At 36.4% G+C, this 21603-nt stretch overlaps 1 protein-coding gene across 1 annotated transcript in view; it reads left to right on the top strand.

Annotated features, from left to right (window-relative positions):
* The first annotated feature begins 2228 nt into the window (after positions 1–2228).
* LOC139722599 (TBC1 domain family member 5-like) overlaps positions 2229–21603 on the top strand; it is a 39095-nt gene continuing 19720 nt past the window's right edge. The window contains exons 1-4 of the mRNA XM_071633900.1: positions 2229–2326; positions 7193–7301; positions 9403–9573; positions 21425–21595. Coding sequence (XP_071490001.1) covers positions 2229–2326; positions 7193–7301; positions 9403–9573; positions 21425–21595 — 549 coding nt within the window. The remainder of the gene's footprint in view (positions 2327–7192; positions 7302–9402; positions 9574–21424; positions 21596–21603) is intronic.

The following is a 21603-nucleotide window of genomic DNA, read 5'->3' as shown; positions in this document are numbered from 1 at the left end:
AATTTCTCAGATTACTTAGTTACCACAGACTACTGAAAGTGAACACTTCCCATATGAGAGAAGCAACTCTCATAGTACCAGTATATTTCCATCTGGTCTCCATATAAGAAGGGCATGACATCAAATGAAGAGATACTGGATCGCAGCAGCTGGGTCGACGTACAGAGACAAGCTGACTTAATGGAAGCAGTGCCTGTAGAAAAAAGCCAAGGTGTGTGTTTGCAAGGAAAATGGTTTACACTCTTATAAATATGCATTGCATATATTATGCATACATGAATGGCAGTAATACTTTAAACTAGGATTGAGCTTGTCTACAAGTAAATTGCATGATTTACATGTACACACTATTAGACCTGCTGTACTGTAAAAGTGGATATTTTCGTGCAACTAACATTTCATGCTTGGCCAGGGTGAGAAGAGTTTCGCATGGTTTTAATTCCGCGGAATCAAGACATCAGCTATGGCACGCAAAAATATTCCCGTGCTTTTATTTTTAACGCTAGCTTCTGGTTGCTTGAAATGCGTGAAAATTTCAACACCGTGAAAATTTCCACTTTTACAGTATTGTGTAAAGGACTTGCAGTTGTTGAAAGTTAAAGGCCAGGTAGAGTGGGATACCATACAGTGGGGAGGCTGGCCCAGCTCAGATTATATATTCAAGAATCATTGTAATGAATTGTGTACAGCTTTATCACTAATCTCTTTGTAAGTACACTAGTAGGGCAGATATGTAGCAAAAATTGGTCGAGATGCTCACTTCTGGCGGAAAGTATGAAATTTTGCGTAAATAGGGGTATTTTGGGGTGCTGATTTCAAAAATTGCCAGATCTAAGAGATCCTGACCACAGGGTCGGTAGCCATTTTGAATTCCAATATGGCCGCCGTCACAAAACAAATTTATCTTCAGTTCTGAATGACCTGTGGCACCAAAATTTGGTACACAAGAGCGTTTTGACATATTGACTTTGATGACAGATTAATTTGAAGTGTCTGACAAACATGAATGGCTGCCATTTTGAATTCCAATATGGCCGCCTCGACGAAATGTTCAAAATCCCTATCTCGAGTTCTAAGTGGTGAGTGACGCTGAAATTAGGTGCAAACAAGTATTTTAACAGACTGAGTTAAAAAATTGACTAATGTGATGTGTCTGACAAACGCAATGCCCACTATTTTGAATTCCAATATAGCTGCGAAGACAAACATCATGACTAACATTCACAGGCATGCCAAAAAGTGCAGCAAAAATGAAGCATAATGCACCTTTCACTGACATCACAATGTAAATACAGCAGCGCGCACTCAATCAGTTACAAACACACGCTTAATCAGGTAGCCTAATTTATAAACCCGAGATAGAGATTTTCAACACTCCAACATGGCAACTATGTAGGAAAATTCAAATTGGCTGCCGTGCAGCTTGTCAGACATATCAAATAAGTCTGTCATTGAAGTCATCATATCACCATGCTTTTATGTATCAATTTCAATGGCTTATGTCACTGAAGATAGGGATCTTTGACGGTGGCCATATTGGAATTCAAAATGGTGGCCGACCCCGTGACCAGATTTCTTGGATCTGGCAATTTTTGAAATCAGCACCCCAAAATACCCCTATACGCAAAATTTCATACTTTCCGCCGGATGTGAGCATCTTTTTCACATATCGGCCCCACTACACACACAGCCAAAGAATCTTGGCTGGAGTCAACCGTTACTGGTGAGTGTAGCCTGTATTGCTTTCAATATGGAATATCCTTCATGTTTTAAAGTCTAGGTGCAAGCCAGAATTTAGCACAAAACAATAAACAATATAGAATTCTATATAGATTGCACAGACTTCTTTCCCTCTATATCTTATTTTTAAGAATCTGTCTTTTTTTAGTATGCATCTTAAGTTGTTGTATACATGTACTACTATCTGTGTTACACTGATTACCATGATGCCTTTATGCTGTACACAGCGGGATGAACTACAAATGTTTTACATTGTGCGAGGACAATGATTTACATTGTGTGAGGGCAATGATTATGTGGGGGTTATGTATTATTTAGGTGAGAAACCCCATAAATTCTTGATGTTTTTCTACCTGTAGAATAATCTTATTGTGTCAAAAGACTTCTTTCAACCGTGTTTCTTTCCATGTCATTTAGCACCCCAAGATCCATTGTCACTGCTGCAAGCACATACAGAGAATGGGTCAACCACTGCCAGCAGCCAAGACATGGCAGCCCACGTGGCTGACGCACCAGCCAGCACCTCAGAAGATTTGGACGACGACGAGGAGACGTACCCAAGCAGCAGCACCACCAACTCATACAGGTATCACCATTCTTTCTTGGATCTGATGTGTGCCTGTCGTTTTGATGTGAATACTGAATGTTGACTTGTGAGGGGGTCAGAAAGCGAGCTAAATGTAGAGAACTTCTACAAGGAGGAACTACATATCACATTTTTCACATTTTAATCTTGATGGAACAATCATTTTTGTGTTTATCTGTGGATGTTTTTACTTGTAGCTACCATTCATCCAGCCAAAGTGTGAATGTTTGTAACCTGTGGACTCTCCTCCCCCCTCCCCATTTGTTTTTAGTTCATTAATAGTAGCTTTCGTTTGTTTCTGTAGGGTTTGTATACAGGGATGGAGTGGGCAAAGCTCCCTTTCATTTTTATAATTTGCAAAACAGCAGAGATGATGTACTTATGAAATGCTTAAAGGAAACCAAAACCCAAAGAGAAATGTGGATTGAGTGAAAGCAGCACAACATTAGTAGAACACATCAGTGAAAGTTTGAGGAAAATCAGACAATCGATGCAAAAGATATTGATTGCTAGAGGTTGTGATGTCATGTATGGACAACAATATAAAGAAAAAATAAAGGGAATTCCACAAAAATTCACTTTTCTAGCATAATGAAAGAGTACTTAACTAACCACTTTCAGAAAGCAGGGGGAATAATTGCTACCCTTAACATATGTTGGTATCAAGTTGATGGAATGTGTAATTTTCATGCAAAATTGATTTTTGTGGAATTCCCTTTATATTTTCTTTATGTTGTTGTCCACTCATGATGCCATAACCTCTTGTAGTCTCCTCATCCAGAGGTTCCTACACCAAAACTGTAAAAATTCATAACTTTTGCATCGATTGTCCGATTTTCCTCAAACTTTCACTGATGTGTTCGACTAATGTTGCCGCTTTCACTCAATCCACATTTCTCTTTGGGTTTTGGTTTCCTTTAAAGTTACCAAGCTTGTGTAGATATCAAATTGCCATCAACATAATTTTCTCTGGTAGAACATGAAACTGCTTCAAATAATTCTGATGAGAGCTCTTTTCTTTTACCAGCCTTCAGCTTGGTATGCATGCACAGTCAAGATTTGTCACAGAAATTATGATCACACACTGTGCGCATGGAGTTAGTAACAGAAGTTCAAAACTTTGATCCATAAGAATGCACTGAACATCATCGGGCAGCACATGGTAAATTTGTGGTGGCCCATGAAGAGAGAAATTAATGTCTCTTGAAAGAACACACTAACATTCCTCAACATGCTAGCCAGAAACATTCTTCACCATTCAATATGTAGACGCCAAGTCACGTTTTTCACTGACAATATCGACTGTGATGAAATCTGGCTGTGGACTATTCTTTTCGTACATGCTAAATGTCACAGACTTATCAAATTAAGTGTGATGCAGTGGGCAAATGTCAGAGCATTTAATAACGGACACATCGTGTAGGATGATTCTCAACCTGCTCTACCTGATTTCGAGCAGACTTGGGGAGGAACATTTAAAGGTCAGCAATGAAAAGGTTTCATAGATGAGTTCATGACCCACTTAGTTCCATCTTTGCGTAAGTGAATCTAATCAAAAGGTGCTCAAACAAATTCAAGTAACTGATTTAGTGATGACAAACCTTTTGAAGCAAATCCTGACACTAGATGTTAGTGAGAGGAAGGAGTCAGATTCTGGTAATTTGTGTGTGGGGTGTCACGACGGTTACCAGATATCTAATATTTTGTATTCAACTGGCATGAAGTGGCTTCTGCAGCAATCATTTTCAATTGATATGACATGCACTGGACTTTGCATATTGTTAAACAGAACTTTGCATTCAGCAGTCAAAGAAAGGGGGGGGGGGATCGATCACAACCACTAATGCACACACTTTAAAGGACCTCTGCAGTGCAAATGCACAATGTTTCTATGTTACTAATATGACTAACAAAAAACATTGCAGGGAAACATGCAAATTATTCTCAGTCTAGGGGAAGGTGCATTCCAATGTCTTTTGTTAATCAGATTGATTATTACTTTGCAATGATCGACAGATGAGGTCACTAGCAGAATGTAGGTTTGGAAGGGTTTTTGTGGCCGTATCCCAGTAATCTGACGAAAACTAGTAGAAAAATATATGGAATGTATTTGGATATTCCTTTTGCCACATAAGTGATGTTGAGGGTATCATGAATGAACACAAGTCAACATGCATTTCCATTATTTACATAGTTCCTTTAATTTTCACCTCTCAGAAAAATGCACCAGGACTGAGGTAACATGAGCATTACACAAAGAGCCAGATAGAGAGAGAGACCAACAGAGGTGACAAAAGAGAGACAAAGCTTTAGCAAAACCTTTGTGTTTCTTTTGTCTACTCACTGTCACTTTGTGTTGTGTTTTGTAAGTCAGCTGCACTGATCATATAATTGGTGGGAAGACGTGCCATTGATAAATCAAAAAGCCCTATCCCCGTCGACTCACTTCCTCAATGTTCACACTAACACCTCATCCCACATCCTGAGCTGTGTGCTCTCTCCCAGCTTGGAGTGACCTCATCTATTTCCTTCCTCTTTCATACTCCCTGTGAACAAAATTTAGATCCACAGGACGCACTAACTGCAAATGTTGTCGTTGACTTTCAGTATCGGGACAAGGATATACACAACTGTGCAGGTGGACATACACACACAGACACAAACATGCACACTCATACTAGTGTGTGAGTCTTTCCCCTTTTTGGTCAGTTTACTGCACACACTCTTGTTTTGCTTCTTTTTTTTTTTGAGGAAACAGCAATCAGTTTATAACTAGGCTTGCAGGTTGCATACAGCTCAGGGGTTGTTTTAGTCATTTAGCTACTTATAAGGATGGATACTTCTTTTAGCTATTCTTATTGTAATATACCTCAGTAATGTATTGTATATGATACATATATTATATATATTTATAATAAAGTATTGATTTATGTATTATTTTTTGTTTTCATTACTCAATGCCTCATTGTTACTTTTCAGATGATACCATTTTAATGTCTCTGTAACTTTGTAGTCCATCCTATTTTGTGAAAATACACTGTGATCGTATATAGAAAATTCCTCTTTGTACTCTCCTTTTTAGACATATATGTTGAAATATCAATTTATTTGCGGCGAAAAAATAACGTAAAAAATGATGGAAGGGGAGGAAGAAAATGTGGGAAATTGGAAACATTTTAGATTTTTCCTTTATTTGCAGGAACACAAACTAATACAAGAATTTCTCTCTTTTTATTGTATACTTGTGCTTTGAAATGAAGAGTAAAATTTTTAAGAGATGCATGCATCAGGGGACACAAAATTTGCTACGAATGATGCATGCAGAAACATTGAATCACAAAGTTTTTGAGTTCCACATCAAAATGAGGTCATTTGGCCCCAAGTTTCGCAAAAAGTTAGAATGCCTGCTAATTTTTTTTTTTTTACTTTGTACGTTGAATGCCAGTGGCGATTTGCGAAAGTTCAATATGATGAGTAGGGCAGTTGACTCCAATTCATAAAATTTTCATGCTGGGAATGGTTCTGGTTGCACAGTGTGCATGTAGTATGTTAATTCCATGTAGCTAGGGTTTTCATCTGTAACCCTTAATGAATGGAAATGCCATTGTGCGATCTAGGCTTGTATTTACAGGGAACATAGAGTCATAATACACACACATACTGAGTGACAAGGTGCTAATCCATCATGCTTTCACCGTAAATAATTTTAGCTGGGTTCCATATCACACGTGAAAATGACAGTAAAATGAAGTTGTAACAAAGTGTTAAACAAGGCCTATGAATTCCTGCTCACCAATGAGCTCACACTTGTCATCCACCATTGAGTATTTCCCCTCATGTGCAATAATGCCATATCATATGCCTTGGAGGCAATCTATGTGATGTATGCATGAACACACATCATGACAGAGTAGTAAGGCTGCGTTCACATAGAAGTATATGGTATTCGCTATTCGCTATTCGCTATTCACTATTCACTATTCGCTGTTCGCTATTCGCTATTCGGGCACCCAGTATGCCATCACCCGCACCATCAACTCACCATCCCATGCAGTGAGGATTTCTTCCTCCTACATCCCAGCAAATCTTATGAACAATTTCTAAACTGCATCAGAATGTCAGTCCACATGCTTATTTTTGCTAAAGGGAAAATCCAGACCAAAATTGTCATTATTTCATAAACGAGAGACGGTATACACTGCAAGGAAATCGAACAAGCTCGATTCCCACTATGCTATACTATTCTATGCTATTTGGTACTTTCGAATAGTGCCCTCTTATGTGAACCGGTGTTTGGAAATCCTATTGTTCGATTCAAGCTATTCGCGTGCCCTCGAAAAACGAGCCCCGAATACCCGAATAGTACACTTCTATGTGAACGCAGCCTAAAGCATCCTATATGCCTTGAAGTGTAGGTATAATAGTTTGTATTCTACACTTTCACATGTTCATTATCACCTGTGTTTGTATTCTTTTGCTGTAAATACTGTAACCCAAGACAGTTATGCACATGAAATATTTGCGAATTGGAACAGATGGCCTTTATCACATCATGAATTTTTTTTTGTGAATTGTCACTGGCATTCAATGCATGATAGTGGAGACAAGAACTTTATGTGCACTTTAATTTTGGAAATCTTGGCTCTCGCAAAATTCACAATATTGAAATGCACACGAACATTCTTCATTATACAGTACGTTTGTACTTGTGTACCTCAAAGGTGAGTCGATACAGTCTGTAAAATCTCACAGATCTTAGAGCAAGATATTTTTATTTTATTTTCCCAAAGGGGAGTCAGTAGAGTCAATGAAGTCTCACAAATCTTCTAGCATGATGTTTTACTTTTCTTTTCTACATTCTTCAAGGGATGAATGGATGCGACTGTTTGAAGGTGATGACTATCTGACGGTAGTGAGACAAGAGGGGAAGAAGGGAAGACTGCGGAGCAGCAGGTTTAGGAGTGTTTGCTGGAAGGTGAGAATGCTCCAGAGTTCAGTCCAACCACAAAGTCTGCTGACTTCTACTAAGGAGCAAGTCAAATCACGGTGACAGGTGTTAGGGATCCCCAAATGAAGTTCTGAGAGAACACAGAATAGGGAACTTTAGATTTGCGGTGCGGATGCTTGAGACGATGCTTGAGCTGGACGTTCTCCTCTTCCCTGCGTTGTTTTGAAAGTAGCATTAGATTAGGCTGAGATGCAACCTGTAAAAGATAAAATGGCGCCCCCATATGATCGGTGCATGAAGAAGCTCTCTGCATCGTGAATTGAGCAGATGTACAATTAGCACAATATGCACAGTAGTGAAAACTCAGATGACGCGAGCTATAAATAGATAGACTTTGATAGGCGATTCTGCACATGCTCAGAACATTTTTTTTCCCCTCTGAACGTCCCCGTCGCAGTTATGTAAAGCTCCCTAATATTGCCTTGAGATGACAAGAAATTTGTTATTCATTTCCTGCAAAGTGATGTTGAGTTCACTGTTTGAAACACTGCAAAGGATTTGGAAGATTCTGAGTGCATTAAATCCCTGTGTGCCCAACTTTGAAATAGCTCAACCTGACAAGCTCGTTCATCAGCATTCAATACAGTGGACTCCTGTTCTAAGGAAGTCCTCGGGACCAGCATTTTTCTTTCGCTATATCGAAATTTCGTTATATCTGAACAAATAAACAATAAAAACACATTGACTAGATAATGTTTCAGCCTGAATTTTTACTTCGTTGCAACCGAAATTTCATTATAACTGTGTTCGTTATAACGGGAGTGCACTGTACTTCATCCAAACTTGACTTACCAGGTAGTCATAAGTTAGCAAGCCCACTCAGATGTAGCAATGTGCCTCAGTCCCACAGGAAGACCACAGTGACACAATAGGGATTAGGGGGATTAGGAAATATCTATTCATTGACAATCATTTACAAGACTTCTGTGCCAATCAGCAAAGAAAGTGCTCCAGCGTCATTGTTCGCTTAAGAAGTTTCAACCAAGTGCAAGTGTTAGGTGCTCATGTGAAAGTTTGAAGTAGTTTGGTACTTGCAGACATTTTGAGGTACCTACAGTGTAGCAATATCATATTTTGGTGTGATTGGACAGAACCAGACATTTGAGACTGGATTTATCTTTGGACAATGATTTCAAGGGAGCTCAATGACAAGTTTCAAAAGGTGATCTAAACTGATCGCAGCTACTTCTAATTGCCAGGTACGCATTGGGAATGTCAGGGTAATGTGATCAGCTTTAGGCCCCACTGGCACCAAGTCCCATATGTAACTAAATTCACAGGGATATTCTGTTTCTCTTTTGTGCTACAGACTCCTAATGAGTAGATGACTATATGAAAGACTTGCCCAGTTTGTAAGCATAAAACTGTCATCATGTGCAAAATCTGAAGAATGGCAATGAGACAGACCGTTCAAAGGCAACCAAGTGTTTTGCAATGTTTGTATTACAAGTATCTTTTTCCTTTTGTTTTTGCTATTGTACAAGGTTATTTTGAACAGTCAAGGTGATATGTTATCAAGATTGAAATTGTGAATTTGAAATGGTGAAGAGAAAGTAAGTTATGTTTCTGCTTTATATATCTGGTTTCATAGATTTAGACAAACATTTTTTTTTACTGAAATTTTATTTGGCCAATTACAGTAAATGTTGCTAGTACTTATTTACGATATTGCTAAGGCATTGCTCTACGTACAGTTTTGTATATATTCAGGAAAAGAATTTACATGTTGGTACTTTCATGCTTGTTCAGTAGACATTGAAATTCACCAAAAATTTCCACACAAGAAGTCTATCCATGTTTCCAGTAGACCTGAAAGAGATGAATGAAATTCTTTCTCAATTCCCTGATTATTGTTGTTATTATTATTATTATTATTATTATTATTATTATTATTATTATTATTATTATTATTATTATTATTATTATTATTATTATTATTATTATTATTATCATTATCATTATTATTATCATTATCATTATTATTATCATCATCATCATCATCATCATCATCATCATTGTCATCATCATTATTATTAATGGTATATAATCATATTTTTTCCCAATGCAGATCTACTTGGAGTGTCTCCCAGAGCAGAGGTCAGGATGGCTGAAGGCCTTGAGGGAAAATAGGGAAAAGTACAACAACTTTAGGAAGAAACATATACAGAGTACCAGCGATGGCATCCGGGACAGTGCAATGGACCCCACCCTCAACAACCCTCTCTCTCAGATGGAGGAGGTAGGTTATTTAAGTGTGCCCTCCTCCTTAATTGTTGATATGTTTGTGTTTTCATCTTCTTTTATGTCTCTGCCACAAAGTGGCGCTGGAGGCATTCTGTTTTCGGGTTGTCTGTTCATCTGTAATTGATAATTTAAGAACCATCTGGGGTATCCAAGAGAAACGTATGTACAAGTGGACGAAGCTGTGCGTATCAACTTTGGGTGCACACATTCAAGACCAAAGGTCAAACATCAAGGTCAAATACTAACATTTCACTGCCTGTATTTCCCCTTATATCTCTGCAAAAATGTATTTTCATGAAACTGGATGTATACATGTATTACCAGATTAGAATTCTCTAGGAAGAGTTATTGGGTCATAAGGTCAAAAGTTGAAGGTCAAGTTTGAAATGATAAAATTACATGTTTTCCTCCACATCTCAAAATGGCTCAATGCATCTTCATGAAAATTAGTACTTGCACAGTGATACCTGACATTGATTATCTTTGTAAGTGCAAGGTCAGATTAAAATGGTAAAATTACACTATTTCATGCTGAAATTACACTATTTTCTCCATACCCTGGAAATGATTTAATGCATTCACAAAGCAGTGTGACTAAACTTAGCATATGGTCAGTTTTACAGTAAAGGGTGTAACTTTGGTGTGGCAAGGGTCAAAAATTAAAGTTGTGTTTCCATTTTTATCTTTGCCTTTATTTCATGTAGGAATGTCTATATTTTCAATATTTTGTCATTCCAGAGCTTAATTCTTAGGCTAAATATGAAAAATGAAGTGACTATTATGGAATTTTAGATAAATTTAGGTAAAAACAACAAGAATGTTTTGGTCACCCACAGCAACCAAATGAAGATAAATGGTGGATGTAATGCAACTTTTCATTTGCTGTGAACATATATTTGAAATATCAAAACACTTTTCCCCCAACAGATATTCGCTCTTGCAATTATTTGGATGTGAACTTCAAATTCCAAGGTAAAAATGGTACCTGACAAACCATTTTTAAGTTAAAAGAATGTTATAAGAGCAAGAGCCACTCTAAACATAGCCCTAAATTATCTCTTGGTAACAAACATTTATCAACCCAAATCCCAAAGAAATTCGATTATTTTTGACAAAGTTGAAATTTTCAGACTTGTGAGTTTCGGAGGCTTCAGTTAACAAACTAGTGTGTTTCGGAGGCTTCAAAACTGCTAACACAAAGTTCTAGTCCTGTATTCACTTAAAATAATAAAACTACTGTAAGCAACTATCACTACATGCTAGAATAACAACAGGGCATCAATAAAATGTGATTAACAGTATACAAATGTACATTTTATGGCAGTGCATAATGTTTACCCTTCATACAAATTGTACTTATTATTATAAGGAAATTGGCTTCCACAAAAGTGAATAACAAACTGTGTACACTTTGAGCAATGCTCAGTTCGAATTTATGACATTACATGAGGCAATATGATTCTAAAGGAAACTGCAACAGTAGCAATAAAAGTACACTGATTAGGAACATCTTTTTTTTTTTTTTTTTTTTTTGCGGCTTAAAGTTAGCAGCAACGCATGTTTCGGAGGCTTCATCATGACTGTTAACATGCAAAAATGGTCCATTTTAAGGTGATATGAAGTACATTAATGCAGCTGATTGTTTCCAAATAACTAACAATGTTGTAACATGTAAAATAGTATTTATTTGTATGCAGAAAAAAGACTTTCCAACATATATGTTAAGAGACAAAGAAAAATATTTTAAATCTTTATGCTCAGTTCTATACATACACTGTATTTGCATATCCATGACTTTGGCAATGCAGAACATGATTAGGCTACACACATGTACAGCTGTATGCATTTGTCAAACTTTTCATCATAATGCAGTAAGAATTACTTTCAATGAGTTAGAACTGTAGCTATAGACTTGATGCAAAGATTATGTTTGCTTGCTTTATAAGTGCAGTTTGTGGGATGTATATTGACATAAACCACCCATCATAATTGTTTTACATGTATATACATTATGTGAAATCAATTTCAACTGTTGATGAGAAAGGGATAGAAAATAGACTATGTGATGGCATGACGGTTAGATTACAACATATCATTGTAAAATATAGAAAGGGGAAAAAAGGCTTATAAACATTCTTTTGCATATGGGTCATTCCATGGGGTTGGGTCTTCTCTAGATTTTCATGTTGTGTAGGGAATAAAAGTCATATTCTGAAAAATTTATCAAATAATTGTCCGTGGTTTGCAGTTATTCTTGGAGAGAAATGTGTGAAGAATTATTTGATGAAAAAAAAACAAGCCTGTGTACAAATGTATTTTGTCTATGACTGTTTCACTAATGATGTCCCATGTTTTTTTGTGGTTTATGTTGTGACATAAATATATGCCATTTTCATGGCAATGTAAAACAGGAATATACAACCTTTCAGCATTATGCCTATCATAATTAAGAGAGGCAAGGTGACTTCTACAAAGACTATAAGGCACATAAACATTTGTAACAAAATAAGAACACCAGAGCATCTTCAAGCAACCTCATACCTATGTTACAAACGATGTCCATGGCAATTTTTGTTGTAACATAGGTATAGCATGATTTTACATACACTTCCAACCATAATATGATTAGAAACTTTATTTCTATAATGAGATTTATATTTCAGGAGTATTCTCATCCAAAAATTAGCATCAAAATCCTCCAAATAAATGAGAAAATACGGAACATATCACTGTACTTCAGTGCGATGTCCGGCCTCTTCGTGTAACGTAGGTAAGGAAAGACGCGTCTCGCGATAAAAAGAAGAGCTACTAACTTCAGCAATCGTATTCATGTCACTGGCAGTCCTCCCCCAATGGCAGAAAAACTACTCACAGCCAATATACACCTACCTGGACAGCACAAGATCTGTTTTTATGCCGTTGTCCATGTAACATAGGTACAGGAGTTTTAATGTTTCTGATGTTAATTGGTAAGCTTTTACGCTATTTTGCAAAAATAATAACATTTGTCATATTCTGTAACTCTATTAGAGGAAAAAAAAACGACATCTAAACCTCTGAACTGGCCAAAAATACTGTGGACGATGATACTGTAGTCCCACATACTGAGATATTTGTTACAGGTTCATGTTCATAATTTTGATTGCCAAATTTTCCGTCCATGCCGGTCTCTGCAAAAGGAGCATATATTCCTCTCTTAGAAAACCATACAAAAGTATATCAGTGTATCTTCACTGCAATATAAAATTGTTTTACCTCCCGATTATTGTGAATTTTTGGACCCTTTTGTCATTAGGTATCTACCAAGGTAGACGTGCTAGAGTTAGTATTAATCACTATAATACTAGTTGGAAAACGTAGATGTCCAGACTGCATCTGAACTAGAGAAATAGAGTTTGCCTTATTTTGCTGGTGATATTGAGGGAACTAGGAGCTGTGAAATTCTTTCTCTTTAACAGATTTACTTCGAAAATGTCAATGTTTTCCTTCCAAGATTTCACTGACCTGTTAGATGCTCTGATGAAGTTGTTAACATTTCACAAGGATTCACCATTTCCATTCCATGTTCACCCACTGTGAAGTCTCAAAGCTAAAATGCCAGTGTCCTATTCAGTTTGGGTGGGTAGTGGGTAGGAAAGGCTTCAATAAAATTATGAACCCCAATCAAAATTGGACTATTATTGCTCTACACTATCATTCAAAAAGAGGGCGACAATTTCGATGGGGGATGAATATAAAATAGGGCCTAGTATTATTTTGGGAGTCTATTAAGGACCATAACCGTAAACGTAACCCTGACCCTAGCCCTAACCTTAGCTAGGACACTGGGGGCAGCGACCTGCCCTTCCTACAGTGTAGCTTGCATCTGAAAACAAGTTTTTAGCATAGAGTATGAAAATGATATTTTCCTATGTTTTACATGCTATATTATCATTATTAATATTTACATCATTTTAAGCATAACCCATTTTTTTTTCAATTTTGGTGGGAGGTACACATGGAACTCTAGCTAATGGGTATGCCAAGAGGTAGAAATGTAAGCAAAATTGTTAAAATTATTTAATTCCATTCATAAACACACAGATACATCAACAGGAATATATAGTCAACCCCGACAAAAATTTTCTTTTAATTTTTTTATTCTATTTCTCTTTACACCTTTTGTTCAGTTTTTTGATGAATCTGCCATGGCTCCTCCTCTACCACCGCTACGTGTTAAACTACATGAAAGAGTGAAAAGGACACATCCACAGCACTCCACAAACAGAGAGGAAGCCGACAAAGCAACACCCAAGAAGAGCGAATGTAACAAACTAGACAAGAAGAAAACTGCACAGAGGGAAAATGGACAGAAGAAAAACAAAAATCGAGGGCTAAATGGACATTGGACAAAAGAGCAGAAATTAATTTCAAACAAAGAACATGGAAAAGACAAGAAGACTTGTCTGATTTCTCTTTATTAGTTTTCTTAGTTAGTTGACAACTAGTTGATGATGTTGTTAGTGTATATTAGGTCAAATTGTGTAAAGCTTCACTTTCTTCTTCTTCTTCTGATTAAGTCTGCCTTCTTTCATATCAGAGTTACAAAGAATTGAAGTCTGTGTAACATAGGTATTGTTCCACAAGTGTGCAGTAGATATAATTCCAAAGAACTGTTACAATAGTGTTATTTGTGGGAACATACATAAAGTCTATATGTGTAGGTTTTAACATCTCACACCACAATAAAGGAAATCAGTTGATATGTCGTAGTGTACCTGTGTTACAAAGACATACTGTCCGTGTAACATAGGTAGTACACCGTGGGCGAGGTTGTTGTCTGAAAACCCCTGATTATAACAATAAAATCATGTTTTTACTTGAATACCCATACAAATCACTTGCTTCAATTGTGGTGCTTTTAAGAATATTGTCATTGTATCACTCTTGATGAAAAAGTTAAACCTTTGATTGAAATTGTTAATGGTTTGTAGAAAAAAACATGTTAATAAAAGTGGCTTGCAGTTGACATCAGAACATACAATCTTACTGATAATGATCTCATGCGCCTGTTAAATAACATGTTGATGTGCTATGGACGGAAAAAACGTGGATGTGTTCATTGTTATCATTTCAGAACACAAAATGATGAAGGAAGTCAACAAATGAAGTCCGTGTAACATAGGTATTTTGCCATACCTGTTTACCCATGCTGACTGAAAGTGTGCGAAGTAATAAACAGATTTCTAGTGGAATATGTTGAAGAATGGGAGTAACAAATCTGGGGGAAAAAGGAAATTTCAATTTACCCAACTTGAATTTTCAACTTGTATGTCACAATTTCAGTCCCAACCCCATGGAATTGCCCATATGGACCATGCCTGATATCCTCTACTATAGCTATCAAATGCAGTGATCATGGTCATACATGTAGAACAGCAATCTTAAACACCGATCAGCCATTCCATGTAAGGGTCATCATCAAACTGTCATCATCAAAATGGAGTTGGAATTATAATCAATATATTGGTGATATTATCATGGAGCTCACTAGAAATTGAAATGGTCAAGATCCCATTCATCTTTTTGAATCGCCTCTTGAAAAGATAAATGTACATACCCTTCCCATGACTGTGTATGAATTTGAATAAAAAAAAAATGTTGACCAAATGTATAGTTCCCTATAATGATAGTTAGAATTTTACTTTCTTTTTCTGTGGTATACAAGTCACCCCTGTTTCATATCATTTTATTTTTATTTTTTTTAAATTCTTCAAAGGCTTCTTTTTTTATAGTTATTTTGTAAAATTCCAGTTTGTGTGACTCCTGTGACAGCTAGGAGGCCTGTTTTTGAAGGTACGCATTGAGAAATTGCTAACAGAACTTTTACTGTTTCTAAAAATGACAACCTTTTTAGCAAAAAATTAAAAAGTAGCAAAAAATTAAAAAGCAGCAAATGTGTTTAAATATCTAAGTTTGTTAGAAACCCACAAGTTTGTTTTAAATAGTATATAAACCCACAGACTACAGTTTTAACCCTTTGAATTTCAAAATAGTTAGGGGCTTGTAACTTTTTCCAGAAAAGCCAGGACTAAACAGATTATAAAGATTTCAATCATTTCAGTATTGTTCTTCATGAACATAACTTCTCCAGTCACCCACCCATGTAAACTACATGTACCCCATGGCAACAGGCTATTTAAGTAGAGGTCTATATGTCATTTATAAACAATCCTATCCCAACCATTACTGTCCATTTACTGCACTGAGAACTACATCCGCAAACATGTCATAGAGTCTCACACATGTATGCAAAGAGATGTTTCGTAACACAAGTTACATTTTGTTTAATCAAAAATGATCAAGAGGTCACTGCCAGCATGATAAAGTATGGAAAATAGGGTATAGTATCAAGATTGTGTTGCACCTAGCATGCATCAGATCTGACATACAGATTGACATGAAAACCTGTCTGAATGAAGTAATCAAATGTCAAAATTCCAAAACAGTACCCTGTGATCCAAGTCACACCACAGAAATGATAATCTGCAAGATGTTAGCTATTTTCAAATCCAATCACAAATTTATTGATTAATTACTTTCCTCCAAATAAGTATTGGAAATGAAAGCCAAAGAACTTGTTAAGAAATGGAAAGCTGAAAAAGTCAAGATTTTAGTATGGCAAAAACAAATGCCATGTGAGTAACAATGGAATGGATTTGTCAATGGGTTATAAATGAACATGTAAAAGATTGTGTTTCGAAACTATTACACTCAGATGATAGTGAGTCGAAAGTGTAAAAATCCAAAAAGTATTTTCCACCATTTGGTCTTGATCATGCATAAAAGATACAACCTTAAATTCAAAAGTAATATATTTCTTAGTTACGTGTATGCTTCCCTCTTGAATAACTATCTATTAAAGTCCTTGAATCTTCAGGACAGGAATAGTGTTCAGTTCTTTAAAAAAAAAGTGTATTTAACACTTGATAATCAAGTAATTGTTTGGTCTTCATTAACAAAGTCTAACCAGTCACAAGAGTGATACAAATATGGTCACAACACTTCAACTTCTCTCAAGAGTAAAAATGAGTTATCCAACTTAAGAACATTGATGTATCCACAACTACTTGCTTTGTTGCACTACTGTTGCATGATGTGAGCATGCATGCAAGCTGGAAGTCACTTTCATTACTCACAATATCTTGCCTGTTCCATTGTTTCAAAAGGAAACCCACAAAATAAATGCTTTTCATACATTTAAACAACTATCTACACCTTGCTTGAGGAATCATTAAGTCTCATTCAGTCCAAACAGTTATTTGATAGACTTAGAATTACAAAATTGTAATCAAAACATTCCATTTACATGCTGTTAACATAAAATGAAGCCTCCGAAACATCTGGAAAATTAATTTGGTATGCTGTATGTTTTTATGAAAATCATGTATGTTATGTAGAAAGTGATGGGTAAATTGTGTCTTTTTTGGTTGATATACACTGTTTAAACATATTTGTGGGGCAACATCCTCATCTGCTAATATCTTGTTGCTGAGTGAAAAGGTGAGTTATGTGTGACACACTGCACTGTGTAAGAAAAATAGGTAAATCGTATAGTAAATCTATATTGGTGAGTAAACAAAGCAGCCAGAAAACTGAATGTGATTAAATATCTTTAGATATGTCATAAGCGATCATTATGTGGGTGAACAATAAATCTAATTTGATTTTGTCGAGAGAAAATCACAAAAATGCAGTGTTAACATCCTTTTGAAGCCTCCGAAACCACTTTTTCTCCATAAAGTGAATTAGCTCAAAAAATTATTGCAGTATCATAATGTTTTTATTATTTTTGTTGTCAGTCTATGTCTGTTGATGATTTCATGGCATAATTTGGGGCAAACACTCAAAGAATTTATCAGAAATGTCAAATTAGATGTTTTTGCTGTTTCGGAGGCTTCAATGCGTCTCGGAGGCTTCACGTGTTAACGGAAAATTTGTATTGTCTCCTATTTTCAGAGAGTTTGGCGGATCTTAACTATTTTTGGTCTATTAGATTAGGGCCCCATATCCTACATTTTGACATCTAGATTAGGTTGCTTCCCTTATCTATATTCATATTATTTGACCAAACACTTTGTTTCGGAGGCTTCAAAACTGCTAACGGAAATTTCACTTGATGGAATAAAATTATCACAAAATTTCAAATAGCCCTAGAATCAAGTAAACTTTGATGTAAGTCTAAAGTTTAGCTGCACCTTACTATTTTCAGCATAAAAGAAAGTAACCAAAACACATCCATTGATATTATTGTCCATCAAAGTTTGTAAACAATTGTTAACGGAAAATGAAGCCTCCGAAACCTCAAATTTGAAGTCATAGTATTCTAAAATAAAGGGCCAGATACAAACCAAACTAATTTGGTCATTTCAATTGACCATACAACTATGCTTTTAACATAAAAAATTAGATCTCTGCAGTTGCTGTAGAAAATTATTAACATTTCAAAAATGTTGTATAAATTTCAGTGCAACAAAATAGTCATTTTTAGGGTACATATGTGACTGTCAAAACAAAACGCATCAATACCTGGACCTGATTATGCTACCCAAGGTGGCTACTCATAAGGTGACTCACATGGGAAAAAATCTTTGAGATCTATAAATCTATGTGTTCAGGGTGGGCCAAAAGGCTAAAAATTGAAAGTTACACCCTTTACCGTAAAACTGACCATATACAATGTTGTACATGATGCATTATCCCGTTGTGATAATGTAGGGAAATTTGGGGCCATGGGGTCAAAGATCAAATGAAAATGCTAAAATTTAACATGTTTTCCATATTTTGAAAGTGGCTGAAAGTATTTTCATGAAAATTGGTGTATAATTACCAGATAAATGATTATTTGCCAATCATGTGAAATAGTTGTCTCACATTTGAAGTACATACTGTATACCTATTTGGAGAATAATGCGATATGGCAGACATATACCAGTTGCCATAGCAACATTTCTAGTTTAAACATGGTTAATCATGTTATGTATATTTTTGTCTCTCAGATGGTCCACGTAACAAATGACCAATCAAACTTTTCTATTCTTCTTGAAATATTTACCTCAGAGTTAGCTTGATATTAGCTGTGTACATGCACTTGAAAAGTCAAAGAACACCAAAATGAAAAACCATAGGTCAAAACCCAAATAGAAATAAGAACTTTGTGGCTTATTTTATGTTTCCTTTTCTAGTGTGAAGAGAAAATGAGCTCCATGTGTGCCAATGAAGTTATCTCACGCAGATCGAACCAACAATGAATAAATTCTCTTTTTTCTTGGGGGGGGGGGGGTGGCATGGCTACAATCTTCTTGACCCTTTGGAATATTGTTCATGTCCTGTAGATAAAACCAAGTTGGGCCTGCAGTGTAATTCTTTTAATTTGTTTTGTGTTTCTTTATGCTTTTGTTGTGTCATGATAGTTGGCAAACCAATCAATAGCAAATATACAAATGTGTAGAATCTGGAGTTGCTTAAATTTTTACAGCATTTCTTTTTTGTGTGTGTTTTGTTAGAACTATTTTCTCCACCGAACCCCATAACCCCAGGCAATGTCAGTTTCTGAGGCAGGATAGGAGTAGGATGATTGGAAGTTCTATCTTGTCGCTGTCCTACAGCTTTATTTGGAATAGATCTAAATTTAGCCGTGTTGTTCATACCAACAACCAACATTCACAAGAGTGATCCACAATGGTTTTGAAATCACTTTTTTAGGGGTTCAGGTTAGGTTTAGAAACAAAACAAAAAGTTTACATCCTAGAGCAAATTCTAATAGTATTCCAGATAGGTGGACAAGTGCCATACATTCCTGCCCATCATATTTATAAGGCTCATGTTATTCATTGTCTAGTGTGTAACAGTATCACAGCAATTACTTTTAATGGGTTTCAAGATTATCTCAAGTTGAAGCAGAGAAAAGGTGTTTTTGTAACTTTGTTGGATTTCTTGTAAGTGATATGTGGCATGGCTGCCAAGTGGCTATGAGCCAAATGTAATTGAGGAAGGACATGATAGACATATCAAACCTTACCTAGAGCAGTTTCAATTATTCCTACACCATGCACTGAAATATGTAATTGCCAGATTATATCTGTCAACACACATTTTTTATTTGTGTACAGAGGTACAAATACCTTCCCTTCGATGTAGCTCTAGTCTTCTCCCAGTGATAAAATATATTTTAATCTTAGTGTTACAGCTAAAAGAATTTCACAATTATTTGATCATATTTAGTGTTTTTCTGAACAGTCACAACCGTTTGTTATAAGCTGTGAAGCCGGAGCGAAGAAAATGTCTGTGTCTCCATCGCAAGCTGCCCGTAATGCTTGTTATCCAGGGAGAGGCTGTGGTAAAAAGTTGCCACAATGGTTGAGGTGTTCAGCTCTTTCTTATGCATGAAACATGGTATGGGTAACATTCTAGTTGCCACGCTGTCAAACTTTGAGGTAATTAACTCTTTCTGTTGCAGGGACTTTGGGCAGTGTATGCAATGCTGTGGGATTTTCTCTGGCAATTAAAAGGGTAGCACACAAAGGATTTTATTATTATTATATTCTTTATTCGCTTCTTACAAAGCACATATAGTATATACAATAAAATATTCCTAACATGGTGTGCCTGACTAGAGCACTGGTCAGCTCCATACACACTGTCTGAGTAATCCTATTCAGTAATGGTGAAAGAACAGGAAGCTCAATGAAGCTTATTACCCCATTCATAATCACGTGCATCAAAACCTATTGTGTGTGTGTGTCCAAGCAATGCAATACAATAGCAGCCACTGTGCATTGATTGTTTATGTATTTGTACCATAAAGCTGGGTGGATGTGAAGATGAGAGGTCCAAGCTTGGATGGGGGAAGGGGGGGGGGGGGGGACTAAGTTCTTTAATCCCTACCCAAGTTATGTTGAAGGGAAATCTTCTTTGAAAGAAACTGGCTCCTTTGTTTTGAATGATTAAATGTCCATTCAGCACTGTTCCTTTTTGACCAGCCAAATAACAAGACTGTCACATAGATTTTGTTGAATGTGCTGAGTGAGACTAAAATTCCATCGATGATTCAGATATAAGTGTTGCTGTAGTGTTGATTTCCCGGAATGGTGTCCCAAAACTGGAGTACAGCTTGGACTAGTAAATCATTACATCTTAGATTGCATGTAATTTGTTGTTGTTGTTGTTGTTGTTGTTGTTGTTGTTGTTGAGCGGAACATTTGAAATGGGAAAAAGAGTTGCAAGTATGAACCTCTTTCTAGTGGTTAACATTAGAATGAGATGTTTCATTACATCAAGTTTCACATGTTGCATTAGCCACAATAAGGTAAATGCCAAGACATTGCCAAATCTTTGTAAGTTCAATTAATACTTAGAAATGCCAAAACTGGCAGAATATAACTTGCATATATACACGCACACACACACACACACACACACACACATGTATTAAATCAGTGCATGTATTTGACAGATCAGTATCACTTGCAGCGTGTATCATTTAGTGCAGCTGATGTTATGTTGGTGCGTACCATCGACCAGCTAAAATGAAATGAATTGAAAGTGACAAGAAAGTGCAATTATTTCATGTTTATGAGAGGCTTCTGTGTGCACATTTTTGATGGCAAATAGTTGATGTGCTGTCAGCAAAAAGAGAAAGGATTTGTGTCTCTGACTTGGATTGCATTGTTTCTGAAGGAGCTAAATCTTCAAAATGTATCAGATGGTGCTAACACAGAACAACTAGAGAGGACGCTCTTAAACCGAGGATCACATCAAAGTTTCACTCGTTCTTTTATGTCTTTCTCCCTGTCCGATGTCTGCAGAGTCCGTGGAACAAGTACTTCCAGGACCGGAGCTGTAGGATGGAGATCAAACAGGACGTCGTCCGATGCTTCCCAGAGATTGCCTTCTTTAAGAGTGAAAGGATTCAGGACATGATGCTGGATATCTTGTTCTGCTACGCCAAGGAGAACAGCCACATATCCTACAAACAGGTAATGTG

Source organism: Diadema antillarum, unplaced genomic scaffold (genome assembly GCF_040938485.1).
Source record: "Diadema antillarum isolate AM-2024a unplaced genomic scaffold, OU_Dant_1.0 scf00000167, whole genome shotgun sequence".
Classification (NCBI taxonomy): Eukaryota; Metazoa; Echinodermata; class Echinoidea; order Diadematoida; family Diadematidae; genus Diadema; species Diadema antillarum.
Note: the sequence above shows the minus strand (reverse complement) of the source record. Positions and strands in the feature narration are given on the sequence as shown.